The following is a 27156-nucleotide window of genomic DNA, read 5'->3' as shown; positions in this document are numbered from 1 at the left end:
CTAGAACCTACCGCGATAGCATCATTGTTTGCTCTATTTTTTTTTTTTCGACTCCAGTGCTCGTTTTCTGAGACATTCTGCGTGGGCATTGTTCTCTCTCTCTTTACATCTGCCCTTTCTCACTCTACTTGTGCTGCTATTGGTTCTGCTCCAGCCGTCATAGAAGGAGGATAACAATAAATGGACAACATCACCGAATTGCTAAAAAACATAGACCCGAGCCGTATCGACGAGGCGCTAGCTTTGCTGCAACGCCTCAAGAACAATGCGCCATCACAGGAGCCGGGGGATCATTCCGTGGTCGTAAGCAGCAACTCAGAGGTGTGCCACAGTTCTTCAGGACCAGAACCGCAGCAGCTGGCGGAAAATGGAGGACAAAGGACCAAGTTTCTTACCGAGTCATCGGTAGAGAGGGCGAACGGTACGGTGGCAGAGGAGGATGACATGCCGCTTGCCTCCCTCAGACACGTATTCTCACCTGAGAAGAAGGCTCGCGATGCCCGTAAGGCTGAGCGGGAGGCGGAGAAGGAGGCACGCCGGCGGATGAAGGAAGAAGACGCGGCCTTAATTAAGTCAGAGCTTGAGGTGCGTAAAGTCATCTACGATGATGAAAAGGAGCACCGTCGGATCTTGAAAGACACGGAGCGTGACGCACGAAAGGCGGAAAAGGAAGCTGAAAGGGAAGCACGTCGAAAGGCGCGGGAGGAGGAGCAGGAGTCCGAAAAGGAAGCGAGGCAGAAAGCACGCGAGCTAGAGAAGGCAGTTCTTAAAGTGCCGAAAGAGGCCTCGAACAGCCTCGCTCTTTTTGGTTTCCTGAGCAGCACTGTCAAGGTGGAGAGCAACAAGAACAGGTTATTCTCCCTGTTTGTTCAGGACAAACGCGTTGCTCCTGCTGCGCTGCAATTTTGGGTGAGGGCGGAAGAAAAATTTTCGGGCAATACGGAGGAGGCCTCGGTTGTGAACCTTTCCTCTCACGCGATGCAGGGCGGCGCACGGCGAGACCCAGAGAATAGCAGGAATCACATGATGGAAAAAGAGTCCTCTCTGCTTCACCCGCCCATGCACTTCGATGAAGGCGCGCCTTCGAAGGCGAAGGTGTGTGTGCGCGACTTCAACGCCATGATTGAGGCTTCAAATGCGCAAGAGGTGCCACTGCGCGACCTCTTGCGCCAGTGTGGCTGCGCTTTCCACACGGTCGTTTGCGACCCATATGCGTCGTTCGACAACGAGGTCGTGTTCGCTGGTTTCTTCGCCATCGGGTACAATCCGTGCCAGTCCCGTCCGCCCTACTTCGGCACCTACAACCATTTGCAGGAGGGCAACTTGAACGAGGTGGAGCTGCTGCAGATGGGTCGGTTTCCGCTGCGGAGCGGCATTCCTCGCTTGTCAAACATGGATTACGAGTACGACTCGGGCGATGACTGGGACGTCATGGAGGGTGATGAGGATATCGCCGCGTCTTCTTCGAGTGACTTAGACAAGGACGCTGACTTGGACTCTCTCGACAGCAGCGACTTAGAGTTCATCAACGACGACGAAGAGGACTCCGACTACGACATCCAGCACAAAATTATGGAGGCACGGCAGCGTCGCCTCTGGCGACTGCGCAACAAAAACAAACTCGTGCCGTCCTACAGTGGACCGTTTGTTGGCATTCCCACCGATGAGCACCCACTTCGAGGCTTTGACGAGTTAGAGCGCTTTGCCTCTCTAAACGCGACGTACTTCGCTAAGCTCTTGGAGAATGAGCTGAGCGCATTCGCAAGCGGGCGTGCTGACATCCCGGCTAGTGGGGACGAGGGCCTGAGCGTGGAGGAGAGGGAGGCAAAGCGGCAGCGTGGCTTGATGGAGGCCGCACTGAAGAACCGACGCGAAATGACGGATACGGAGCTCAAGGCACTGCACACAATCGTTGCAGCCAACAGCAAAGTTTCGACCAGGATGATACTCGATGCCTTGAAGCAGCAGCAGCTCTGCGTCGGAGTCGCGAGGGCCGAGATTGAGCGGACCATCAGGCGCTTCTACGAGCGACGTCACCGTTCGCTCGTCCTGCGGGATGAGCCGTGGTCTCCCACTGATGAGCGGCTCTTTGTACGCGTTGCCTCTTCGAAGCCGAAGCCTCTGGGGGACAGCAGCACCAGAGCCAGGACAGGTGACTGGACGGGCAAAAATGAGGATGAAGGCGAGGATGCGGACAATGACACTGATAACAACGACATCGCAGAGTCCTCAGTTGAACGTGCTGCTGAGACCGCTGATGACGCTTCTGCCAAGGTAGGTGAATCCGGCGATGGGACTGAGCAGGCGCCTGTGACACTGTCGGAGGCTGTCGAAGAGACGAGACACCCGAGGCCGTCTCCGCCTAGCTCAGGCGAGGCGAAGGCGGAGACTGCGGCCCCCAGGACGAAGCAGATTACTCTCAGGGAGTTGTTGCCGAAAGCAAGCGCTTCGACCTATGTCAACGTGGCGAAGCGGCCGCGCGAGGACAACCAGACGGAGGATCAAGGCTGCGGCGTCACCACTGCTACCGGGGAGTGAGAGAAGAAAGGTTACCTGTGACGCCGGCCATAGCGTAGCCGGCGCATGGGCGCCACTCTTGTGTGAAAGGCTCCAATCGCAGATGGGCACGCTGGGTGGCACTCCTGTCTTTCCCGGCTCATGTCTTGAATGGTTCTAATGATGCAGATTCGTGGTATTCCGTGTTGAAGACTACCGTGGGGGACGTTGTGCCTTTCCTGACGTGTATTTACCAATAGAAAAAAATCTACGCACGCGCCGAAGAAAGGGGGTGAGGGAGGGCGGAGGGGAAGCACTTAAACGTGTACTAACTTGAAAACGTCCGTACTGTGCCCAATGGCAAGTCGCTTCTTGCGCAGCTGCAGCGACTCACAGCAGCTCTCTTTCAGAGGTACATCCTCGTGCTTTTGCTGCGAGGCGATGCCTCGCTGTCCTGGGACGAGTTGTGTCGCACTGCACTGCTGCTGTGGAGGGCAGAAACGCTGCACTTTGCTCAGTTCTTTGCTGCGGGTCAACCCCGTCCCATTGGCCGCTTCTGTTTCTCTCTCCCTCTCTCCCTCTCTCTGCGCTCGTCAGTGTCGTGCTTCAAACCTCAACGCAACAAGCACCCATACGCACACGGCAGAGCGTGATGCTCTCGTAGGACCGCTCGGCTCAATTTCTGTTTTTTTCTTCTTATCGAAGTCTTCTCTCTATTTTGCACATCTGCACACCCGAGAAAAGGGGAAAGAGAGGAGGAAAAAGAAAGACAGAAAGTGAGCCAGCTGCGCCTTTTTCGTTAGGCGCTGCTTTACGTCCCCGTCCTCCTCTTCTTCTTTGCCCACTGCCGTCTCGCGTCTCTTGGGAAACCGTGCCGCCACCGCACTTACTCCTTTCGTTGCCTTGCCGCTTAGTGTTGTTTCCGCGCAGCTCTTTGTGCGCGCCAAGACAGGTGCACTACGGTGCTCTACGGGACATACCATGGGGAGTAAGAACTCGGCGAACAAAAGTGCGGTACCAGTACCACCGCCCTTCTATGTTCTCCCTGACGTCCCCGTGCCGTCTCTGAAGCCTTCAAGCCTGGACTTCGCTGAGACCACTGGAAAGCCGATTTTATGCGCTGGCTGGATAGCACCAAAAGGTGATCCCTCGTGGTCGCGCCGAAATGTGGTGTACTCGTCTGACATTGAGATTCCAGTCCCGCAGTCGCGCCAGGTGCGGGTGAAAGTCTACGCTGCTGGCGTCAACCCCACTGATGTTCACCGCACCGCTGTGCTGCCCAGATCTCCTGAAGTAGGCTCCAGGGGCAAAGGCCGCCACACAACCCGTCACCCGAGACCCCCGTTTAAGTTCCCGTACGTGGTAGGCATCGAGGGCGCTGGTGTCGTGGAGAGCGTTGGGTGGGCTGCCGGGTCAAATGGGGAGGAAGACGACTCTGCAGGGGCATTGGCCTCTGCCGGCGCCAGCGACATCCATGTGGGTGACCGCGTTGCCTTCTTGGCTGATTTCACGCAGGGAAGCGGCGGTACCTTTTGCCAGTATGCCGTGGTGGATAGTGACATTCTGTGGAAGCTGCCGGAGGTTGTGTGTTCGCCACCTTTTCCCTCTACCGGGGGACTCATGCCCGGCCGCCTCATCGACTTTGTAGAAGCGGCGTCGTTGCCGGCCGCTGCCGCCACTGCGTACATCGCGCTCTTCGACAAGCTGAGGATAGAGACGCAGCGGTCGATTTTCATTAGCGGCGCCTCAGGTGGCGTCGGCTCCGTGGCGGTGCAGCTAGCTCACTACTTTGGGCTTTATGTTATTGCGAGCTGCTCGACACCAAACGTGCGTTATGTCCAAAACCTCGGTGCCGACTACGTCGTTGATTATACTCGCACAGATGTCGTGAAGGACATTCTCATGTACACAGACAGCTATGGAGTGGACTACCTGCTCGAGTGCGCTGATGCGTCCATGGCGGAGGCACACTCCGAGACAGTGCGGCTCGGCGGCTCGCTCTGCGTTTTGACGGGTTTGTTTACCCCAAGTAGTGACATGGTGTTTCGACGACAGCTGTCTGTGCACTATGTATTTCTCGGGCTGCAACATCAAGACCCGTTGGCACGGATGCAGCTGAAGCCTTTGGGTGAGCTGGTAATGCAGCTTTACATTCAGGGTGCCTTCAGCGTGAATGTAGAGCAGGTACCCTTTGTTCAAGCAACGGATGCCCTGGAGGTGGTGGCATCAGGCCACGGGCGTGGCAAGATCGTGCTAACCAACTTCCACGTAAACGAGGACCAAGAAGAGCGCCAGCGCCGCCGACATGCTCAGCTCTACGAAAAGGCTCAGCGTCAACATCAGCAAATAGAGATGCAAAAGGCTGCCGGTGCAGCAGCGGTTGCGGTAGCCTCTGGGGCTGCATCGAGGGGAGCGGAGTAGAGGAACGACCTCATTTCATTTTACCTCGTCGCTGCGATGCAAAAAGTGCAGGGTTGAGTCCGTGGCAGATATGGCGGCGTGTTTGTGCGGGTGATCGTGCAGTACCTCACCTTTTTCCTTCTTTCCTTTCTTCTTTGCAGTCGTGTGCAAGGACGGTGGGGGAGTAAGGGAGCTCTTGCCTCGCTGCGGTGTGCTTCTGGCGCCTCCTTTCCTGTGTTCTCGTGGCATTACCACCTCTAACCCCAGCAAGCATCAAGGACTTCATGGCGAGTTGCCGTTATGACAACGTAGTCTGTCCTCTTCTCGAGATGGAAGCCCAACCACCGAAGGGAGGCTGTGTGCAGGAGTGTGTGTGTGTTTTTTTTTTTTAGCGGGCAAGGGGAGACCGACCGCCAGTTCCATCCAAGCGATTTGCTGAGGTGAAGAAAGGGGGTATCCCTCACTCGCAGACTTATATGCGGCCCCTCCTGCTCTGTGGTGCCCCTCGACGTCCGAATGAGCACCCCCACGTCTACTACTACTCTCTCTCCCTCTCTTGCCATTTTCTCTTCACCCTCACGCCACTCGGTATCCGAAGCGAGGTGACCAAAAGGAGGAGCGAGTAAACTGCGTCTCTACAGCGCCGCTTTTCTGCGGATTCTCAAGCGGCTGCTCGCACGGCTTCACCGCAGCACATTTGTGGTTTCCATTTGTCGAACTGAAACAGTACAAAATAGTGGGGCTCACTACAGCCTCCTCCCCCACACCGAAAAAAGCAAACAAGAAAATACCGTCACAGGATGACCGGGCATGTGGGCAAACAAGTGGCGCCGGTGAAGTGTAAGGGATGGTCTGTCGAGAAGCCAGCCTTGCAGTGGTCGACAGACGCGGTGAAGCTGTCGGATGTGACGGTGCCAGCACCGGGCCCTACACAAATTCGCGTTAAGGTGCACGCAGCCAGCATCAACCCAATCGACTGGAAACGGCTCATGTTCTCCCCCTCTGGCTCTGGCCTTGGTGTTGCAGGCAGCGGTCTTGCAGGGTTCAAAGGGATGCATCGCAAGCCCCCGAACTACCCATACCCGTATGTGGTCGGTGTCGACGGCGCCGGCGAAGTCGAGAGTGTCGGCGAGAAGGTGACGGAGTTGAAGGTTAGTGATCGGGTCATGTTCCACTCGAGCCTGACGAAGACATACGGCGGCTCCCTGTGCGAGTACGCCGTGATGGAGGAGTCTGTAGCGGTTCCCATCCCGACTGATGGGGCGAAGTCGTTCTCGTATGAGGAAGCCGCGGCCATCCCATGCGCCACGTGGGCAGTGTATGTTGCCCTCTTCGACAAGCTGCGCATCGAGCCGGGCCGCAGCATCTTTGTCGATGGCGCGTCTGGTGCCGTGGGCAGCTCCGCTGTGCAGCTGGCGCATCATATGGGGCTCTACGTGTTTGCATCCTGCTCGCCGAGCAACGTAGACTACGTGCGCAGCATCGGCGCAGATCATGTGCTGAACTACCACGACGGCCTCGATATGATAGATCAAATCCTGGATGCGACAGAAGGGTATGGGGTGGATTACTACCTCGCCGTGACCAACACGCAGGATGCGGAGAATTTCACTGACACGCTTCGTTTTGGTGGTGCCGTCTGCCTGCTGTCTGGAGTGCTGATTCCCCAGAGTGATGTGCTGTTCCGTCGTCAGCTGTCAGTGCACTACGTCTTCCTGAACGGTCTGCATGACCATCCGTTGACGCGGCCACAGCTACGGTACATCGGCGACCAAGTGGCGAAGCTCTACCTGAGCGGCGCCTTTCGTCTGGACATGGAGGTCCTACCGTTTGCTGAAGCCGCCGAGGCGCTTGACCTCTCAGCGACCGGGAACGTGAACCACAAGAAGCTTGTTGTGCAGGTGGCGTCATCTTGATAGTGAATGACGACGTAGTCAGGAGGAGAGGGGGGCCATCTCGCCTCGCAAAATCGCTGTCTCATATCGAGCACCGTGTCCCTCACCTAGTACATGGCACATAGACGCAGGACTGACTGTGCTTTGTTGTCTTTCTCTTTTGTATTTTTACGCTCACCTTCCCTGTTGCACTCGCTGTGGGCTCTGTTGGTAAAGTAGCAGCGTCTCCAAGCACCGCTTCAAACCACAGGAATGAAGTACTCCACAAAGCACGGCTCCACGATATTGCCCAAGGTTTACGTGGCACGCACACGGACACACACGCACAGGCATCTGCGCCAGCTTCGCCAGGAATACAGGTGCAAGGGGTAGTATCATCCTGCCGTTTGTGTGCGTTGATGTGGCGCTCTGTTGCATCTCTCTCTCTCTGTTCTCATTTTTTCTTCTTCCGTTGCCTCCCATGTTATCCCAGCGATCCTCTAGACTCCCCACTGCTGCTTCTTTTTTCTCCCTTTTTCCAACTGCTACTGCTCTACTCTCGAGTGATGCACGCGTGCGTGCGTGTGTGTATCGGCTGATTACGGAGAGCTAAGAAGAGTTTGGGCTGGTCTGCACCACATCGATCTTGTGTTGCGTTACTTCTCCCCTCCACCACAATGCCTCGCAACCGCCTTGTGGCTGCTTGTACTGCGGTGACTACTCGAGGCACTCTGCAGTCTCATGCGCTGGGTGTGTCGCTATCCACCACGCCTCGATCATCGGTTGCGTTAGGACTCGCTAGGCCACTTCTCGGCATTCCCACTAGCCGAGGTGGTCACCACTCGCTGCTGCTGACCGCGACGCGGCGCTACACAAATGTGCTCTATAGGCTGCCGCCAACGCAGACAATTCCGACGCACTCCCCATCCGGGGAGGAGGTGGACACGGAGCTGTTTGTTCGTCAGGTCAAGAGCTTCTTTGAGGTACTGCGGCAATCACAGCTGATTGAGCGGTTCTATGAGATGAAGAGCTGCCCCTACTACGAGTGTCTCTTCACAAACGACCTCTTCTTCCAGCACTACGATCTGATCATTCCGATGCCGAAGCACGGGCGGGAGCACCGGTCAGCCGAGATTAGTGAAACCATCCGGTATATGCGCGGGTGGGGTGCTACTGGTGACGTGAACCACGTACTGCAGGACGTGAAGGGCGGCCGTGCGAGCGGTGGCGACTTTATTTCAACCACTCACGGCATACTGATGGGCTACGGCACATCGCGTACGAACAGGCTGTCCATGATGACCTTGACCGGCGCCGTTGCGCCATCGGAGGCGGCAGCCGAGCAGACACGCGCCTTGTGTGTGGAGCCGGTCGAGATGCTGCCAGAGAGTCCTCCCTTAAGTGATGTGATCGCCTTTGCGGGGCAACGCACGTTTGTCATCAGCGACACGGAGCACGGCCATAACGCGGCGCAGCAGGCGGTGAAGCGGATTCCAAAAGTGCCGTGGCAGATTATCAAGCTAGAGCCCGGATGCTGCTTTTTTTCGCACCTGGCCGGTGTGAACTACGTGTACGATGTCCTATGTGATCAAGACTTTCCCCTCTCGATGGAGCGGCTAGGCGAGTCAGGCATGAACCCGTTCCCTGTGGAGTGGTCGGAGCCTCGGAAGCTCGGCATTACGATGCGCAGCATCTGCATGACGGCGCGTTTCGCGCGCGGTACCATGAATGCCGGCGGCTACGCGAATAGCAGAGGTCACAGGGCTTCCAGCTTCAACTACCACAGCCGCGATATCGCCAAAAACTCCCGCCTGTTCGTCGGTGGAAACCGCAAGCATGGCGATCAGTTGTCTCCCCTGGCGGCCCAGCTGGAGGCGGACGAGATTCAGAAACCGGTGTATCAACCCATCCCGCGGTACGCGCCACCAATGCACCGCCGAGGAACGGTAGTGCCCACCGAGTCGCCCGAGTAGGCGGTGTGGAAGTTGCTGCGATGGTGAGTGCTTGCTGGGTGTTGCTGCTTGTTAGGTCTCCTCTGTGCGCGTGCCGCGTGGTGTGTAGTCGTCTTCTCACAGCTACGCAGTGCGCGTTACCTTATCGCTTTCCGAGAGAGAGAGAGCCGGAATCTTTACATGATCTCATGGGAATAGACACCAAGTATTGCATACGACCGAGTGGCCGCTAGATGGATGGTCATGATGTGCGCAGGAGTGTGCCGACCTTCACCTTCACTCTGAAGCAGGCGAGTACTCAGCACCACGCCATGTTGACACCGAACTTGCGTCTTTCCCGTTTGACCCCCTTACACGGAAGTGTCTCCGCTGGTTGCTGTCCACCCTCCCTACTCTCTTACCTCCTTACGCTTGCCTCTCCTCTAATTCCCCTCGCCATCTTTTTCTCCGCCACATTCACTCTTTGCTCACAGACGTACCCTCCTCTCTTTGCGTGGACTCACGTCTCTGCTGCTGCCGTAGCCTTCTCGTTTTTCTTTTGTTGTTGTTGGAATTTAGTATATTCTTCTTTGTCTTCTGATCGCCGAGCCTCCTGCTCACTCCGCCACAGCCCAGATTTCTGCTCCCCCCCACTGCTGCATTCAAACACACGCACACATTTGTTGGTTTATTGACTATTTTTGTTATTTTCTTTTTTTTCGGTTGATTTCGTTTTTTTTTTTGGTGGTTTGTGGTTCGTTCGCCTCCCACCCACCACCCCTTTTCCCCTTTGAAAAACACAACACAACACAACACAACAAAAAAGAGCGCCTCTTCGTCCCTCGTGTGTGTGTGTGTGTGTTTCTTCTCTACTCCCCACCCACTCCCTCCCTCCCTCCCTCTTGTATTACACCGGCCACGCTTCACAGGAGAGGCAAGAGTACGCTCCGTGTACCTCTACACGGTGTCTTTCTTCGTTCCTCTCTAGCGCTGCTGCTTTATTGGTTTGGGTGGTCTCTCCCCCCTCCCCTCCATGGTCCTCTCGGTGTCCATATCTCTTCGGCCAAAAAACCGCTATGCCCCCTCTACCGCGCCTGTGTCTTGGGGTGTTGTGGATCGTCTTCGCTGTGGGAAGCTGCGCTTGTACAGTTGCCGAAGGAAAACCCCGTCCCCCGTACACGAAGCCGGTGATCCAAACGTCTCATGACGACGCCTTCAACCCCGAGAGCAGTGCCAGAGAATCGGTGCTGCCCGTGGACTTCAACACGATTGTGGCGGATCCGTTCCTGACGCCTGCCACACTCCTGGAGGGGACGCGGAGCACCGGCAAAGCCATCGCACCAGAGCACATCTTCACGAATCCCACGCTGCGGCTCGTCTTCGACGTGCCGAATACCGGTCTTGACTTTGTGATCAATTTCACCTCTGCCAAGCACCCGCTGATTCAGGACCCAAACGGCACGCTGTGGCGCTCCGTGCTGCCCTCGAAGATCGAGGTGGTGAAGCAGAACACCAAGTACACCTACAATGTAGGAAACCTCAGCCTGAAGAGCTACCGGTCCCAGTCCGAGTCTGTGCAGGTGGTGGCAGGCGCACCGGCGGCCGATGCGGAGTGCTACTCCTCGAAAGCGTGCTGTGCAGTGAACTCGAGCTACTATAGCAAGTACGAGCTGGTGGACAGTCCTGTGCCTCCGTACGTGTGCACAGGCGCACCAGTCCCGTACTCGCTGAGGCACTTCACTTTCAATGTTCACAGTACGGCGAAGTTCCGAGAGGCTTCGGCGGTTGCTTCCTGTGAAGTTAAGGCGAATCCGTGGGGCGAGGCATCGGTCACGTGCACCGCAAGCTCAAGTGTTGTCATGGGGGGTGTTACGGCAAGTCCTCCGTACAGATTGCCGTCTCGTGCTTACTCACTGTGCCGTCAAGGGGACAGCCTAGCGAATCCCGAGTCCGTGTCATCTCCCTTCCCTGTCGTGCTGGTTTCTTTTTGTCCAGAAAGGCACTGCATTGGATACACACCGGCCAACTACCGCAGTGACAGGGGCGCCTGCATCAACTACCCGCTGGGCTTCTACACCTCTGCACGTGGAAACAACACGAACCAGTTCAGCTCTTTTGAGGAAGACGCTGCTGGACTGTGGCCCTATTTTTTCAACGGCTGCAAGTGGATCGACGACGTCACCATGTCCTCCACCACGATCCAAGACATCAGCTTTCAGTGCGACGTGCCGGAGTCCACGGGGTGGTCGCTTTCATACGAGAACTTCAGCGCTCATCTCACAGACACCATCGCACCGCTCTTTCCGATTGGCCGTCCAACGCGAGTCTCAGGACAATACGCCAATCCAACGGACAAGGACACCATCCTCTTTGAGGTCGAGTACGTCTCCTTCTCCCGCTTCAAGGCGGGCAGGTGGACGTTCAGGATCTGCGCGGCGACGCAGTGCGCCACGCCGACCTTTCCGGTGGCGGGTGACACAGGGCACTACCCCAATGTAATGCGTGTCAGTGTCTCCGCGTCGAAGCTAGGCCTCTCCACATCGCCCTACGAGCCCACCGTGATCATCGAGGTGTACTCCGCCATCACACCAACGACGAGTCCATTCCGCACCCTCCTCGCCCCATCGGTCGTGCATGTGGAGAAGGCAGTCACGCTATCGTCCCAGGATACAGTGAATATGACCCTTGCCCGTGACCCACCAGAGCGGGTTCTCTCTCCGTACGCCGCGTCCACATCGGGGAAGACGACTAGTCGAGTGCTGTGCGAAGGGGACTACCGCTTCTCGACCCTGACGAACAACTGCCAGCCGCTGACGGACAAGGACTGCGCTACGAAGTATCGCGGCCGCCGCTCGAAGTTCGACTCTGCTACCAAGGCGTGCGCATACTCTGTGCCGCCGCTGAATGGCCCCCTCGTGTTCAAGTCGCTAGCCGAACCGGAGCCGCCGCGCCTGTACAGCCCCGAGGAGCTTCGTGCCATCCTCAAGACTGTAAAGCTACCGCAGTTTCTCCGCACCATGGAGAAGTCGTATGAGGAGTACGAGCGACAGGCAGCACGGCGGGCCGGCCGGCCAGTAAGACTACCACCCGGGCGAGCCGCGGCCGCTGAGGACACTGACGTTGCTGCCGCTGGCGCCGCCGATGAACCGGCTATGAAGTACATGAAGGAGCCCAGTATGCCTGGGTCACGCGGTCTGACCATTGCCTGCATTACGGCGACATGTCTCCTGTGGACGGTGGCGCTGCTGCGTGACGTGCTTTTCAAGTTTTTTGCGGTGGGCCCCTGGGATGGCCTGCGCCCGTGTGCGGGCCTTGCGGGCGCGGTGGGGTGCTGGCATCGGCTTGGTGGGGCATGTGCAAGGGCCCGCAGGGAGGAGCAGCCGCAGGCGCGGAACGCCGCGAGCAACACCACGGCCACGCCAATGACCGCCCGGCTCCCCACTTCCCCAAACAGGACACAGAGCGGGCAGAGAGGTGGACGTCCCAATTTTGCACCCAAGACGCAGAAAGGAAACGGTGCGACGTTCATGGCCGGGACGCCGTTGCCCTTTACAACGAAGGCTCCTCACGCGGCGCCTCGCGAATCCGCTACCTCAGCTCCGCTCCAGTCGAAAGATCCAACACCCCCACTGCAGCGCGAGAAGCGGGGTGGCGGAAAGAAGGGGCGTCGCCCGCGCGCGCAACGCAGTCGCAACGCTGAGCAAGAGCATCCACCGAACGTGCCGGCAGGTGTAAAGCGACCGGCCTCTCTGTGGGGTGGCCCACGCCCCTACGTCTCCACAGGGTTTCATCCGGGCCACCACGCCTTTGGCTTTCCGGAAGCGCCACACGTACCGTTTGGCAGAGAGGCCGGGGTTGCCGCCTCAGCTGGCGTCCCCTTCATGGGAGGTGACTACGCGGGCCAGAGTGCCGTTTTTCCTGATGAGGGTGTGGGGACGGGCCCCGTGCCAGTGGCCTTTTCCCGGCCACACTCCGCATCGTCGCAGCGATGGTACAGCTCCCCGCCGTCGGGGTGGCGGCCCTTCGAGAATGTCTGCTCCCCTCTTCAGTCTCCCCGCTACGCGCCGTACGATGCCCCCCTCTCAGAGTTTGGTCTAAATCCGCCATCCACGTCGCTTGATGGGCTTGGCGCGTTCGTGCCAGCCTCCTTTGCGCGACAGTCCTCCCGTGTGGAGGTGCTCTCCTCGGACACAGACGAAAGGACACGGTGACAGCAGGGCGGCAAAAGCGTCGCTCCAAGCCAATCGAGCACGCCACCTGAGCAGCATCAACTGATGCTGTGTGACGGGAGGGGAGGGAAGGAGGGGTGTGTGTGGTGGAGGAAGAAAAGGATAAGTACAGCTGAGATGGGGTGGGGTGAAGTGTTGTGTGTGTGTGTGTGTGCGCAGCGCATGGTCCCCCCTTCCCAGCCCTCTCGGTACCAGTCGCCAGGTGTTTGTCGCGCTGCGGTCGTTTTCTCGCCTTCGCACGCTCTCCGTATCTTTTCCCCTTTTGTTCGTGTTGTCTGTGCACTTTTCAGATTTCATCTCCTCTTCTGCCTGTCGCTCGCCTTCTCTCGTTGTAGCGGCACCCTACGCACTCCACGGCTTCCCTCTCTGGGCTCTCTTCTACACCGTGATGCTTCCCCATTTTGTGTTGTTTTCGGTCTTCTGGGAGCTACGATGCGCTTCTTCATTGCCCGTTTCACCTCATACCCCTTCTCCGCTCCTCACACCCCCTCCCTCTGGTGCTGTGGTGCGCTCAGTGCTTGCGCGTTTCCGAGTCACTTCAAGGACTTGCCGGCGACTGTGCGCCTGCTTTTTTTTCCTATGTGGCAAAGGGGCTTCGTCAGGCAGCCCGCGAGGTCCGCGACTGGATTGAGATGAAGCGCGTGCGCGGTGCTGGATAACGTAGTTAGCTTCAGAGACAATCATCAACTCCCTCCCCACCAAGGTAACGCCCAATAAGCAGTGCATCGGCGCGTGTACTTCACCTACTCGGTCACGTGTGCGAGGTCAAACCTACGTGCCACGCAGCATGTATTTTGCTTTGCTGTGGATACTAGATGCTGACATCAGGGGGTACGTAGATGCCACATCCTTCAGCGTACTTTACATGGGGTGGCAGTCTCCTTGTTTCTCCTTCTCCTTGATTCATGTCCACTTACGCTTTCTGAGCTCCCCATTCTCTCGTCTGCTGACACCTCCCTACACTCCTTTCACCCATGTGTAATCATCTGGCTACGGGTGCATCACTGTAGTTTCGAAGCGACTCTCCCTCTCGTGAAGGGTCTGCGTGCTGAGCATTTCCCCAATCGTACACTTTTTCCGAGGTGAACCAGAGTTACGGAGCACGGCCCCAGCAGAGAGTGCTTCTATCTTTGATTCTTGAGCAACGCCAGTGTGCAACACCCACCCACCCACCCACACACACACACACACACGCCCAGGTTTGGCTCGCACACGCCACAACCAGCGTAGCTTTTCATTTTGTTATAGTCTTCGAAGGAATACGTGCAGTGCACATGTCCTACCGAGCAACTCACACAGCCGAGGGGCCAGCGGCACTCGCAGGCGCCAGTCCAGCATCTGCCTCTCCGTACCTGCCACCACCCTTTGCAATACAACATGGATCGACAGGCCCTGCGACTTTCCCACAAGTGTCCCCGAGCCCTGTACACTCCTCCGCCACGATAGAGGAGCTGTTGCGCGAGAACACAGCTCTCAGGGCGCGTCTTCAGCTGTCCGATGAGCAGCGTGTAACGCAGGAAGTCCTGCGAGAACAGCTTCACCGCTTCTTCGAGTCTGTCGCGGCGCACGAGCAGGCCAGTCAGAAAGTGCTCACAGACCAGCGGCAGGGCGATGGAGAAGAGAGCGGCGCGCCAGACGATGGCGCCGGGGTTGGCCAGGCTTCTTTTATGAGTACTGCCCTGTCGGAAGTCCTGCACCGTATGCAGGAGGAGAAGGAGCAGGCTGAGGCGTCCCTTGCGCAGCTACAGAGCAACACGGTGGCTCCCCTGCATGCGCAGCTTGAGGCGATGGAGAATGAGAAGCAGCGGCTCGTGGCCCGGGTAGCGGAGCTGGAGATGTCCATGTCGAACACGCCCGCCCCGCCGCTGGTGGCGGAGCTGAGGCAGCTGAGGGAAACCGAAGCACTGCTTCGACAGCAGCTGCAAGAATACCAAGAGTCCACCATCACCACCGTCGGCACATTTCGGTCTACCGTAGAGGATGGTCTTCTCGCCGCCTGGCGGGTGCCGGAGCTAATCCACGCGATGGAGGTCATCAAGGAGGATGTCCGTACGCATCAGACAATGCAGGTAGCCCAAAGCGTACTTCTTGAGGAGATGGAGCGCCGACATGCCGTCGAGCGTGAAACCGAAGCGACGTACCGAAAGGAGGAGACAACAATGCTGAGGGAGCGCATTGCCCATCTCGAGGATGAGGTGAGCGCTGCCGCAGCGCGTGGGGCAACTTTTGCAGCGGAGCGGGAGGCCATGGAGGCACAGCTGGCCGCCGCGCAAGAGGCGATTCGCCAGCTCACGCAGCAGCACAGCGAGGAGCAGGTGGCCTTAGCTCAGAAGCGCCAGCGCGCCGAGCAGGACGCGCGCAGCAACCCATCGTCGATCCGAGGCGAGCTGACCAAATTTTGGTACGAAGGCCGTGACCGCATCCGCGAGCTGGAGCGGCAGTTGCAGGCGATGCACACAGCAGAGGCCAACCTGCGCGTCTCGCAGGGCCGTGTCGCACAGCTCGAGCATGGCAAGGCAACGTTGCTCGAAAATATTGCTGCCCTCGCCGCAGAGATAGATCGCCGGCGCGAGGAGGAGAAGAAGCTGCGTGCCCAGTGTGCCGGCGTCGAGGCGGAGCGGGATCGGCTGCTGATGAGCGTTGCGAAGACTACCGGCTCATTTCTCTCGGAGGGGGAGCTTCTGGACTGCTGCAGGGCTATCCGGGAGGCTGCGACGCGGGTGGCGGCTGCGAGCGCCACCGTCGTGGCCGATCCACAGGCGATCGAGGAGGCGCGGCGCCGTGCACAGAAGCTGAAGAGCGAGGTGGCACAGCTTCAGCGGCAGAAGGACCAGCTTCAGCGCTTCCTCGTGCTTCATGAAGATCGTGTGCGGGCACTGCTGGAGCAAGAGGCACTCCTGCTAGTGCGAGACTCGAAGAGCGGCGAGTCTGCTACGGCCCTCTCTCCGCAGATGGGCAGCGGCACGGCTCTGAAGGGGGCACCGGGGGCGGCGAGTACGGCTGCCTTTTCGCTGCCGCAGTTCCTCGAGTATGTCCGGCAGGGCGCCAACGATGTATTTCTCCAAAATGAGGATACCGCGGCGCGTGCCGTAAGGCCCGGTGGAAAGCGGGGCCCCAACAGACACGCCAGTGCCAGCGGCGATGGGAGCACTGACAGCTCCGTGACCCCGCACCGCGACTCCTTCTTCGCGCTGCACCAGCAGCTTGTTCAGAGTCAGGAGAGGCTGTTCACCTCGCACCGTGACCTACTCGAGGCGCGCAATGAGAACCGACGGATGCAGGCTGAACTGGACAGCGCACACAGCGAGCATGCGGCAGCTGCGGCGGCAGAGGAGAAGGTGCGCCGCTCCATAGAGGTGGCCAACGCGGCGCTCGCGCACCGCACAACAAGCCTCACAAACGAGCTGCAGGAGCTGCAGCGCCACTACACCTCCGCGGTGACGATGGTGCGTACTACGTTAGAGGGCCTGTCCAACGTGCTGCAGCTCTACCATCAGTCGGAGCAGCACGCGGCGAAGCTGCGCGAGATGGTGCAGCAGGAGCGCCAGGACATGAGTGACATGCTGCGGCGCGAGGCAGCGTCGTGGGGCGTCGGTGCGGGCACTGACGGCCATGCGAACGCACAGGAGGCACAGCACTCCGCTGCGGCCGAGAGAATCACGGCGGCGCTGCGGGACATGGAGGCGTACATCGCCGAGGCGGTTGCCGAGACCACCAGGCAGGCGGCTCAGGACCAGAGTAGCTACATTGGGAAGCTCGTCAAGGTTATTCAGCAGCAGGAGGAGCGGGTGCGGGCAGCTAAGGCAGCCTTCGAGGCCTCCGCGCAGGCGCAGGCGAGCAGCCTGGCCGAGCGTATCAGCGCCGCACAGCAGCAATGGGAGTCGACGTGGAGGGCCAAGTATCAAGCCATTGAGGCCGAGAGGATGCAGAGCGTCATGCAGCAGCACGCGAGCGTCGTTCTGCAGCACGCACTGGAGCAGGCTTTGACGACGCCAGCAGTGGCATCGTCTGCTGCGTCGCCTGAAAGCACGGCGGCGGCACCTCCTCAGGTGGAGGAGTCCACGGTGCACATGATCGACACGCTGCAGGCGATTCGAAACTTCTTGGCGCAGGCCCGTCAGCGTCAAGCGCATCAGCAGGAGCAGCTGCAGAAGCTGGAGCAACTCAGGCTTCTGCAGCAACAGCAGAAACAGACTGCCTCGGCGCTGCTCTCCCCTGCAACCGAGCAGACGGCGCCAACAACTGCGTCGGTCGACCCGGTCAGTGCTCCGGCAATACCACCCTCAACAGCTGCCCCACTTGCCGCTGACACTCAGCCACCACACTTGCTTACTCCTCTATCGATCACCTCGACCACTGAGACACTTAACGTAGCTCCAGAATTAAGCACCACGTCTTCCTTCATGAGGAAGGAGGATGACATGACCGAGACAAGTACCCCTTTCCTTCAGCAGCACATCGTCCCTGCAGTTTCGGCTCCAATGACAGACTCTACTGCCCTCGCCACCGAGCGTGAGACTCGTGAGGCGCCAACGGAGCACGAGGAGGAAGAGGGTTCCAGACAAGAGGCGGGGATTTCCAGTGACCCTTGCCTCTCTGCACTATCGGACGAAGAGCACCCACCCGCTCACCCGGCTACTCCAGGCGCGCAGCTTGACGAGACGGATGTGCAGGCGGAGCCGCAAGAGTCGGTGGAGGGTGCGACTGCAGGTGCCTCCCAGTCGCGAGTGGAGGAGGAAGACGAAGAGGCGCTGACTAGCCCGCCCACCTCGTTACAGGGGGAGGGGGAATGAGCAGGAAGAGATGGATGCCTGATGCGAATGAGGGTGGAGTTGCTGTGGAGGTGGATGATCTTGCACGTCTCTCTACTGTGTGGGTGTGCGCGCGCGTCGGAGCGGCAGCTGTGCTGATGCTAAACAAACAAGCAAACATGAGGCAAGTGCATGAGTAGCGCAGCCGCCTGCGTGCGTCTTTCTCGGCCGTATCTCCTGCGCAAGGCACTTCTCTCTCTCTCTCTCTCGCTCTGTGGGGCTTCTTGTCTTGTGGTCTTCGCGGGTGGCCCGTGCCGGTGGAGAGCGCAGTTAAAGCAGAGACACTTGCGCGAGATGAGGATGTCGGTGGATAGGGCTGGTAGGGAGGGCCGGTCTGGTGAGGGGCGGTGAGTGGAGCGCTACCCCCCCCCCTCCCCTCCCCTCCCGCGCGGGCAGATCGACTGCGGTTGTGTTGCCTCGTTGCCTTTCTCTCCACCGAGTCAGTGTTCTTCTGCGCTCTCTCTCTCTCTCTCTCTGAGTCTCACCCACAGTCATCCACAGTCACCCACAGGCGCCCCATCCCTTTCTTGACCGCATCCGGAGCTTCGCCTCCTCTCTGTTTTTCTGTGTGTTCCAGCAAAGCGCCCTCTTCCTCCCCCTCGCCTATAGAACTTCCCCTACCTCCGCTACAGGAGAGGTCGGTTATACCCGCATCTCTCGCCCCCCCCACCTCGTTGGCGCCGCTATCACACTGAAGGACATGTGGGAGGGCGAGGTGGTGTCGAGAGGCAGTGGCCCCGTGCGATGTGCATTTTCTCTGTGCCTGCTGTTCCTCTCGTCTTGTGTAATCGTGTCTCTTCCCCCAGAAGGATTGTAGTACCGAGGTGGACATGCTCCGCATCGTGCTTCAACGCTTAGCGGTGCAGCACCGAATTGCCCAGCAGCTGGAGGCGGTGTCGCTGGACGAGGTGCTGCGCCGCATGCAGTCAAGTTCACTGACAAACCCATCGCGCTCACTCGAGGCCCACTTTGTATTGGCCACAGAAGGGCGTGGCCATGAGCCCAATACCCCAGCAGCGACCTCATCCGGTGCCGAGAACCTGAAGGAATCCTCCGGCGACCTGCTGCGCAACGCGCTCAGCGAGCGGCTTCTCGCTGAGGTGCACCGAGAGCTCGGCTCGCCCACCATCACCCTCGATGATGCCAGTTTGATGTTAGCCAACTGCCTACGGCACGGGCTCTCCCCTTTCGCCACGCAGCAGATTTTTACCCTCTGGCAACGGCGTATGCACCACGCCGTGGCTGGTGCGCCTTCCGCTGCGTCGTCCCGCACATCCATCTCGATGCTTGGCATGGGAAAGGGCAACACCGCTGTTGCGCACGCTAGTGGAGGCGCTGCCGGTGTGAGCGAGCTGGCGCAGTTTCAGTCCCTGGTTCGTGTAATGGAGGCGTGTCTTGATGCCCATGATAGGCAACAGCAAGATCTCAGCCGATCTCTGAAACGAATCTCCTTAGCAGCACCGGGTGCGCGGAAGCTACGATCGAAGAGCTCGATCGTCTTCACCCTCGATGACTTGGCGGCTTTGGTAGACACTGTGGAGCAGCACTGGACGCTCTTTATCGACCATGGCACCTCCACAACAGGGCTGCTCGTGCAGTTCACCGCTCTCGCTCTGGTGCTGACGGGGTGTGCTTCATCGGCGGCCGCCGAGGCAGAGCCTGGGAGCCGGTTCGTAAACAGTCTGCGCCGGCTGAGCCACTTGCGGACGGATCGTGCGCTGTTGCAGCAGCGCATCTTCTGCCTGTGTGATCAAGCCATCGCTTTGCTGTGCTCTCAAGAGGAGGAAGCTTCGGCAGCAGGCGATGGAAACACACCGTCTCGTCGAGAGAGTCCGTGGTGGTATCGACCGCAGGAACTCGTGCGTCTGTCGCAGGCGATACAGCTTATTGAGCTCTACGAAGCGGAGCAGCGGCGGGGCAGCGGAACTGGCTCACCTGTTGAGCACTCTTTCCATGGCGAAGGGGGCGGGCCGCGCAGGCCAGGAAGCAGCGCCGCACGAACGTTGAGGAGGGACTCTGGTAAGATGGCGCTGCGCTCCTCAAACCCGGTGCGAGGCCCGGCGCTGAGTGGTGCGCAGACTGCGCGTGCGCCTTCCATGGCACACTGCCTACTTCACCTGCCCACTGCGTGGTGGCCCACTTCTTCAGCGTCCCTTCATGAAGCCGCTGCGGGTCATCGAACGACGGCGGCGGCTGTCCGGGCAAGGCGACGACTCGGCGTCTATGTGACGCATCGCGCACTACAGCACACCTCCACAGCGATGTCTCGCCTATCGGCACCACCGCCGCCGCCGCCGCCGATACCCTCGTACGCCGTATCGCCTGCTCTGGTGTCCATCTCCCTTGCAGACATCGGGGAGATCTTCGCCACGGTGTGCGCCACAGCGTCGTCCCTGGCCTCCACGGAGGCAGTTACGGGGTTCTCGTGGTGGGTGCGCGATGTCTTTGTCCAGCAGTACAGGCAGCGCAGCTTGCACGACGTGCAAGAAATAGCTGCGCTCTTAGGGATTGCAGAAGTCTGCGTCTTGTACCCCGACGGAACCCAGACGGTACTCGCTGAGGCTCTCAAGTGTCTCCAACGCTCTGCCCCTGTTTTGTGGCGCGTTGGTGACACGGCAGTGACTAGCGGGCCCGACACACCCGGCTTACTGTGGTCACGCGCGTGTGAGGTTGTCGGTGGTGCACTGACTCTGGCCACTCTCCGTGCCGAGGCCCAACGCACGCTGCGGGCATTGGTGCACACCGCAAGCCAGCCTGCGTCTTCTAGTATAATGGCGAGGGGGTCGAGCAGCGAGCTGGCATGTCGGCATCAGCGGTACGGCCTCTTGGTGCTTGCATGCTTGCAGCTGCAGTCACCAGGCGGCACAATCACCCCAGCCCTGAAGCGGGTGATTCAAGAGCTCGTCTTCTCTGCACCGTTTCGCTGCGATGATGCTGATCACGGGGGACTGGCTGCGGTGGCGCGAGCTCTGTTCATTTTCACGCGACCAGAGCTGACTCTTCGAGCCCCTGCATTCGCCCAGGACACGCCACTGTGTGATCCGGCTGTCCCGTACCTTTTAAATGAGTTGACACGCTTCCTCTCCTCGTCAGCTGCTACGTGGGGCGATGGCGCGACCGTTGTCGTGGAGGATGACAAGGATAATCTGCAACCCCTGCCGCAGCTTACCTCAGTCGAGCGACAGCTGCTGCGCACCGCGTTGCATGAGGTGCAGCTGCAGACGCAGCACGATGTCAAGGAAAGGACGCCACGAGGACACGTGGTAGCCCCCAGTGGCGGTGAAGTGGGTCAAGGTCAGGCAGCGCGTACGGCATCCGTGCAGGTGCCGCTGTCGCTCTCAGTGACGACGCAGGCTGGCGTGGTCGACTCCGCGGATGCCTCGATGCTGTTCTCCGATCGACAAGCAGGTGCGGTGAATACGAAAAGCGGTGCGAGTCGGCGTTGTATAGTGTCCCACGAGCGAGCCCCTCGACGTCGTATGAGCAGCTCCAAGGAGCATCTGGTAATTCAGTCGGAGATCGATAGTCTGACCCACTATCTCCGTCAGCGTCTCTCCCTGAGGTGAGCCACGGTGTCCGTCTCTCCCCTCCTCTCTCTCTGTTGCGCTGCTAAACGGAGGAGGAGGGCAATGTGAGTTGATGCCTTTGTAGCCTCACTTTCTCCTTTTCACGCCAATGCCGTCTCCTCTTTCTGAAGTCTCCCTCTCTCGCTGGCGTTGCCCCCCTTCCTCCCTGGTCTAAGCCTCAGGGGGGTGGAGTGGGTGGGAGTTCGCTTGTTTGCTTTCCACTGAAGAATGATCCGTCCTCCTCTCGTAGTTTCCACTTTCCTTTCCTCTGTTGCCCGCTGCAGCTGCTGCTGATGGGAAAAGAAAAGCCCCAAGTACTGGCTTGAGTCTGCATCCCTTCCCATGCCACGGACTCGCGTACAACAAAATCATCGCGGACAGCCAGATTGCCCTGCCGTGTGCGTGTGTGTGGGTGGTGGTCCCCTCTTGTAAACAGGCTTAATCTCTTGTCACCTCGCGGCGCGGCTTCTCTTTAGGGTGCGTCTCTGAGCGCTGGCATGCTGGTCCTACCCGGCCCACATACTCTGAGGGGTACTCGCCTCTTCCTGAATGGTGATCAACACGGCGCATGTTTCCCACGCATTTGGGCAATGCGGTGTGATGTCTGGTCTCTACCCACCCAACCTGGTCACGACTGCATTCTCCGTTGCTCAGTACTCCCTCCTCCGCCGCCAGGCCTCTCTCTGCCGCCACTGGTACTTTGATCTCACCTTCTCTCTCGCTCTTTTCCGGCCCCACCACACAGGCACGCACACCAGTATCGCCGTCGCTCGCTGTGGATGTGTGCCTGAACAGCTTGCCGCTGCTCCTACAACAAAACATTTCTTTTCCCCCCTCCTTCATTCGCCCTCTTAACACGCTCCCACCACGTTCGTACTTTGTGCATTCCACATTCATTCTACCGGCCAACCACCTCTCCCCCTGCAGTGCCCGGTAAGGAGCGCAGGGTCGTCGTGAACAGAGTCGGCTGCTCGTGAGCGGACTACCTCTTCACCGGCTTCGACCTTTACTCTGCAACTTTTCAGAAGTACATGCCAATGAAGGCCGGTGACGGCAGCATCAGCATCCGTCACCTGATCTTCCGCAAGGCCCTGGTGGTGTATGCTAGCAAGCTACTGACGTCCATCGTGAAGCTGCCGCCGGAGGGTCGGCGAGCTTAGCCCTTCGGACGTGCTTGCGTGGGTGAACGGGAGTTTCTACTGCTACAGCGTTGGCGAGGCTGGGAGCAGCAGCCTGGCGAGAGGCTGCGTAATTTGAGGCGGATTCGCGACGCGTACGTGGACCAGCTTGTGCCGGAGGGTTCGATGCATGTGGCGAGGATGTGTACGCCGGCGCATCTCCCCTTGACGGGTGGCGTTGTTGGGCGGAGAGAGGCGGTGTGTGTGTGTTCGTCAAGTCGCTGCTGATTTCCAACGACTTGTTTGCGTTTGTGGGTTTTCTTGCTTCGTTCATCGTTTCCACGCCCCGCGGGCGTGCGTGGGTGGGGTGGTGCGTGTGCGACCCTCTCGCCCCTATCCCCTCGCAGTGCACGGCGGGCGATGGCGGCGCCGAAGAAGCTCCAAGACAGAAGCAAACACCAAGCCAGAGCTGTCCAACATGCAGCGTCAGGGCAAAAAATAAACAGAAGCCAAGAGTGCCGCCTCCCCCCAAAGCGATGGCACCCGATTTCCAAAACGGGGCGGCGCATCGAAGTCTCGGCGCTGTTGGCGTCGCAGGAAAAAAAGGCACCGCGGTCGTAAAACACGCGCCCCTGCGTTGCCCGCGAGTAGTTGCCAGGCAAAACCGCGGGGGTGCGCGCGCGCGGCTGCTTTGGCCTCGGCGCTCTTCGGTTCCCTCTGCCCATTTTCTTTTGGGGGGGGGGGCACTGCTTGCCCCGCGCTTCGTTTGCGTCTCGGGGGAGGGGGGTCGCCGGGGGCCTCGCTCGGCGGCGGGAGGGCCAGGGGTCCGGCGAGGGGGGGGCCTCGGTGGGCGCCAAGGAAGGCGTGCGGGGCCTGGCCGGGGGGGGGGGGGCGGGGGCCCAGAGGGACAGGCAGGCAAACGCAACACGAGGGGGGGAGGAGAAGGAGGGGGGGTGGGCAGGCCGGGGGCTGGGCCAAGCGGGAGACGAAGAAGGGTGCTTATGTTCGTGCTTGCGTGTGGAGAAACCAACTTGCTGATGGTTCAGAGTTGAGCCGCGTACATGGGTGCTGGGCTCTCTCGTTTGTCTCCTCACGCCATCTTCCAGCCTGTCGCACGTCCATGCGCACCGCGTTGCCCACACACCTTGAATTGCTCTACGAGTGGCGCTTCTCATCCTCCTCTACGCTATAACAATTTAGAGAAGCACACGTGTGTATATGTACCGATAGATACGGCCGGTCACCGGTCCAACACGGTTGGTGCTCTTCCGGCGTGTCCATTTCTCCGTTATAGGAGGGATGAGCTCAAAAACGCCAACTCGACCTCCTCACCGGCCACCGGCCCGATCGCGCGGTGCGAAGCGGCTGCAGACGCGCGTGGCTGCAGTAATACGCCGACTCAGTCATCTGGGCACCGCCGCGATCTCAAACTCTGCGCCTATTCCCCAACCCCCCGACTCCGCAGGTTGCCTCACAGCCGCTCTCGTCAGACTGGCCGCTGCGTGGGATACGCTCGAGTCACGCGGCCACGCTGCCCGCCATATATGAGTGGCACAGACCTGCTCGCTGTCGCAGCTCGCTCCGACGCAACGCCATCCAGGACCTGACCAGCGACAAGTCGCTCCGACATCCCTACGCCGTAGGGACTTGACGCGGGAATACCACGCACTGAGGTGTGCCCCGGTCATCAGGGGCCACGTAACAGAGTAGAGAAACAAGGGGAAGTTAGAGGTTATACACACCCGCACACACACACACACACACATCCATACGCACACGCACACATGCGACATGCGTAGTCCCGTTGGCTTTATCGCTCTGGTGTGCGGCAGCTATGTGTGCCTTTCGGACGCTGTCTGCGCTGCAGCACGTGCAGGGCGGAACCGTTGGCCGTACGGGGTTCGCGGATGCTGTTTTCGACGACGTCCAGTCTGCACCAGTCTGCGTTTCTTCATCCCAGCGGAGTCGCAAGGCCCAGAGAAAGAGAGGAAGAGTACGAGAGTGAGAGGTGGCGAAGGGGGAAAGAGGAAGTGAAAACAAAACGAGAAGGAACAATCAGGTCAAACCATACAAAGGTGAGACGAAACTGCACTCTCAGGTGAAGCCCCGGTTCGTGAACCCCCCCCCAAGTAAGCGAGACGCGCTGAAACGGACGAACAAAAATAGTGAGGAAGGGGGAGGCAAACGAGTGAGGGGGGGGGGCGCCCTTGTGCGCCGTAGCGTACATGAAGTGTGAACGATGAGGACGATGAGATCGAAAAAAGCAACAGGATAGCCATCAAGCGTGCAGGTGAGACGGAGGTGAGGCACGCTGTGAGCAGGCGCGGGGTTTGCTTGTCTCTCTGTGTCTCACATCCTCGACCATGTGAAGCGTAGAGAGGCCAAACCCGACGAGAGGAGAGAGACTAGCGGGCGTGCATACTTGTGAGGGAGGCGAACGGGGAAGTGTGTGCGTGTGTGTGTGGGGATGGGGGTGGGTGGGTGGGTGGCGGGAGGGAGTCCGAAAGGAGCTCTTGCCTTTGCTGCCCATATGAGGCTGTGCGTGGACACTGCAGCGACGAAGAGCGTGGCTGTCGTGTCCTCTGAGTTCCTGCATGAACAACGCGCCTTTTCACCTAGTTTTACCCATGTAAACAACTTTCGTGTGTCGATCAAGGGTGGCAGCGTCCTCCCGTGGAAGCGCAGCTCGCCCGTGACTCAATCGTGCCGACACCGTGGTACCCTGTCTGCCTGCCGCTGCCTCTCTTGTGGCGCTCCTCCACTCTCCTCGAAGAAGCGGGGAGACGAGCGAAGCGAAGACCTGACGGAATGCGAGCTGGGGCCCCCACCCACTTGCGCATTCCGTCGGGTCACGGAGGAGGAGTCTGCGTTGTGTCTCCCCCCCTTCGCCTTACAGCTTGGAGAGGGTGGCAGACGACTTCTTGAAGAGCGCGGGCAGGCCCTCGTCTTGCAGGCCGCACGACAAGAGGTCTGCGATGGCGTCGCGCGGGTTCTTCTTCTCGTACACAATCTTGTAGATCTCCTTGCAGAGCGGCATCGACACCTTCAGCTGCTGCGCCAAGCGCATCAGAGGCTCCGCCGTCGCCACACCCTCCGCGACGGCTTTGCTCGTGCGTTGGATCTCTTCGATAGACGTGCCCTCACCGAGTCTCTTGCCCACTGTGAAGTTACGTGACAGCTCCGACGAGCACGTCAGCTGGAGGTCGCCGAGGCCGGCGAGACCGAAGACGGCGCTGCCATCGCCGCCCAGCGCGCCCGTCAGATCTCGAATCTCGAGAAGGCCGCGCGTGATGAGGGCAGCGCGCGCGTTGAAACCCATGCCGAGGCCATTCGCCACACCAGAGCCGATGGCCAGCACGTTCTTTACAGCGCTGGCCACCTCGAAGCCGATGGTGTCGGTGGTTGCCCAGCAGACGAAGGTGCGGTCGCCCGTCGTCATGATGCGCTGCAGGCGGCGAGCCTGATTGATGTCGGCGGAGGCGATGCCGACGCACGTGAAGATGCCAGCGGCCACCTCGATGGCGAAGCTGGGGCCTGCAAGCACCGACAGTGGGTAGTCCGCGAAGAACTCGCCAACAATCTGCGCCGGGAACTTCAGCGTCGACCGCTCAATTCCCTTCGTGCACACGAGCACCGGCACGCACTTCTCCTTCGCGTAGGTGATCAGGTTCCCACCGCTCTTCTGGAAGAAGCCACGCAGGAACTGGGTCGGGATGACGAAGAGGATGATCTCGGCATCCTTGTACGCCTGCTCCACGTTCGAGGTGAATGTGATGTTCGACGCAAGCTTCACACCCTTGAGGTACATCATGTTCTCGCGCTTCCGATTCACGAGTTGCGCCTCCTCCTCCTTTATGTGCCACACGCACACCTCGCGGCACTTCTTGGCGAGTACCGTCGCCAGCGCCGTGCCGAAGGCACCGGAGCCGAAGACGACGGCCTTCTTCAAGTACAGCAACTCATTCGCGTTAACCTTTCCGTTCGCGGAGAGCATCTTTTCCCTTACCAGTTTGGGTTGATTTCTAGTTAGGCACGGAGCGGCCGTGTGTGTGTGTGTCGGCAATAGAGCGACACTCAGACTGACACGGAGAGAAAGTGCACGCGTGCTGTGATGAGTCACAAGTCTGCGCGGCACGTCTGTTGGTTTATAGATGGGAGTGGTGAAATGGGCGTGTTGCGATACGTCGATGTGCTTTAGGAAAAGGGTTGGGGTCTGCTCTCTGCTTGTCGTTGCACTGGCGGTCTGGTGTGTGCGTGTATGAGGGGCGGAGTTCGAGAGAGAGGCAAGAGGCAAGAGAGGCTAAGTAATGTTGTTAAAGGGTAGGACTGAGAGGAGGGCAGAAAAGTCTTTGGGCGGCCGTGCGTGCGCGCGTGTGTTGTCAGTAATGAGCGATGAATGGAGCACGAGGAGTAGGGGAAGGGAGAGGGTAGAGGGTACTAAAGATGCGGACGCAAGGAAGAACAGGCACATACAGGTGAGGGAGGACGTTGTGAAGCGATGGGATGTAGCGACGCCAGCACGGATGGTCCATGGAAGAGATCGCACCTACACGCCAGGCGATGCAGTGGGAAAGGCGTCTAGTAACGCCGCAAGACACCAGACCCGCCGTCAAGGAATTTTCTTCGTCCCCCCTTTTCGCCTTCTTTGTGTGACGTGAGCGTGTTCGGCGGTCAACACATGCGCGCATGCACGCGCACACTCCATCTCGGAGGAGGAGGGAGGGGGGGGGG

General features: G+C 59.3%; 8 protein-coding genes across 8 annotated transcripts, besides 1 other annotated feature; 7 read left to right on the top strand and 1 right to left on the bottom strand.

Moving 5' to 3' along the window:
- Positions 1–444: 444 nt before the first annotated feature.
- Positions 445–2538, top strand: LPMP_100540 (hypothetical protein; the record flags this gene model as incomplete). The annotated part of the gene is made up of 1 exon (XM_010698474.1): positions 445–2538. The coding sequence occupies one exon, from the start codon at positions 445–447 to the stop codon at positions 2536–2538; it is 2094 nt and encodes a 697-aa protein (XP_010696776.1).
- A 939-nt stretch (positions 2539–3477) lies between these two features.
- On the top strand, positions 3478–4917 carry LPMP_100530 (zinc-binding dehydrogenase-like protein; the record flags this gene model as incomplete). Its single annotated transcript, XM_010698473.1, has 1 exon — positions 3478–4917. The coding sequence occupies one exon, from the start codon at positions 3478–3480 to the stop codon at positions 4915–4917; it is 1440 nt and encodes a 479-aa protein (XP_010696775.1).
- A 779-nt stretch (positions 4918–5696) lies between these two features.
- LPMP_100520 (zinc binding dehydrogenase-like protein) lies at positions 5697–6812 on the top strand (the record flags this gene model as incomplete). The annotated part of the gene is made up of 1 exon (XM_010698472.1): positions 5697–6812. The coding sequence occupies one exon, from the start codon at positions 5697–5699 to the stop codon at positions 6810–6812; it is 1116 nt and encodes a 371-aa protein (XP_010696774.1).
- A 635-nt stretch (positions 6813–7447) lies between these two features.
- LPMP_100510 (hypothetical protein) lies at positions 7448–8743 on the top strand (the record flags this gene model as incomplete). Its single annotated transcript, XM_010698471.1, has 1 exon — positions 7448–8743. One exon carries the CDS (start codon positions 7448–7450, stop codon positions 8741–8743), a length of 1296 nt encoding a protein of 431 aa, XP_010696773.1.
- Positions 8744–9777: 1034 nt separating this feature from the next.
- LPMP_100500 (hypothetical protein) lies at positions 9778–12912 on the top strand (the record flags this gene model as incomplete). The annotated part of the gene is made up of 1 exon (XM_010698470.1): positions 9778–12912. One exon carries the CDS (start codon positions 9778–9780, stop codon positions 12910–12912), a length of 3135 nt encoding a protein of 1044 aa, XP_010696772.1.
- Positions 12913–14204: 1292 nt separating this feature from the next.
- On the top strand, positions 14205–17723 carry LPMP_100490 (hypothetical protein; the record flags this gene model as incomplete). The annotated part of the gene is made up of 1 exon (XM_010698469.1): positions 14205–17723. The coding sequence occupies one exon, from the start codon at positions 14205–14207 to the stop codon at positions 17721–17723; it is 3519 nt and encodes a 1172-aa protein (XP_010696771.1).
- An 848-nt stretch (positions 17724–18571) lies between these two features.
- On the top strand, positions 18572–21307 carry LPMP_100480 (hypothetical protein; the record flags this gene model as incomplete). The annotated part of the gene is made up of 1 exon (XM_010698468.1): positions 18572–21307. The coding sequence occupies one exon, from the start codon at positions 18572–18574 to the stop codon at positions 21305–21307; it is 2736 nt and encodes a 911-aa protein (XP_010696770.1).
- Positions 21308–23697: 2390 nt separating this feature from the next.
- Positions 23698–24077: a repeat region.
- A 1238-nt stretch (positions 24078–25315) lies between these two features.
- Positions 25316–26419, bottom strand: GPD (glycerol-3-phosphate dehydrogenase [NAD+], glycosomal; the record flags this gene model as incomplete). Its single annotated transcript, XM_010698467.1, has 1 exon — positions 25316–26419. The coding sequence occupies one exon, from the start codon at positions 26417–26419 to the stop codon at positions 25316–25318; it is 1104 nt and encodes a 367-aa protein (XP_010696769.1).
- Between the last annotated feature and the right edge of the window lie 737 nt (positions 26420–27156).

This window comes from Leishmania panamensis, assembly GCF_000755165.1.
Source record: "Leishmania panamensis strain MHOM/PA/94/PSC-1 chromosome 10 sequence".
NCBI lineage: Eukaryota > Euglenozoa > Kinetoplastea > Trypanosomatida > Trypanosomatidae > Leishmania > Leishmania panamensis.
Note: the sequence above shows the minus strand (reverse complement) of the source record. Positions and strands in the feature narration are given on the sequence as shown.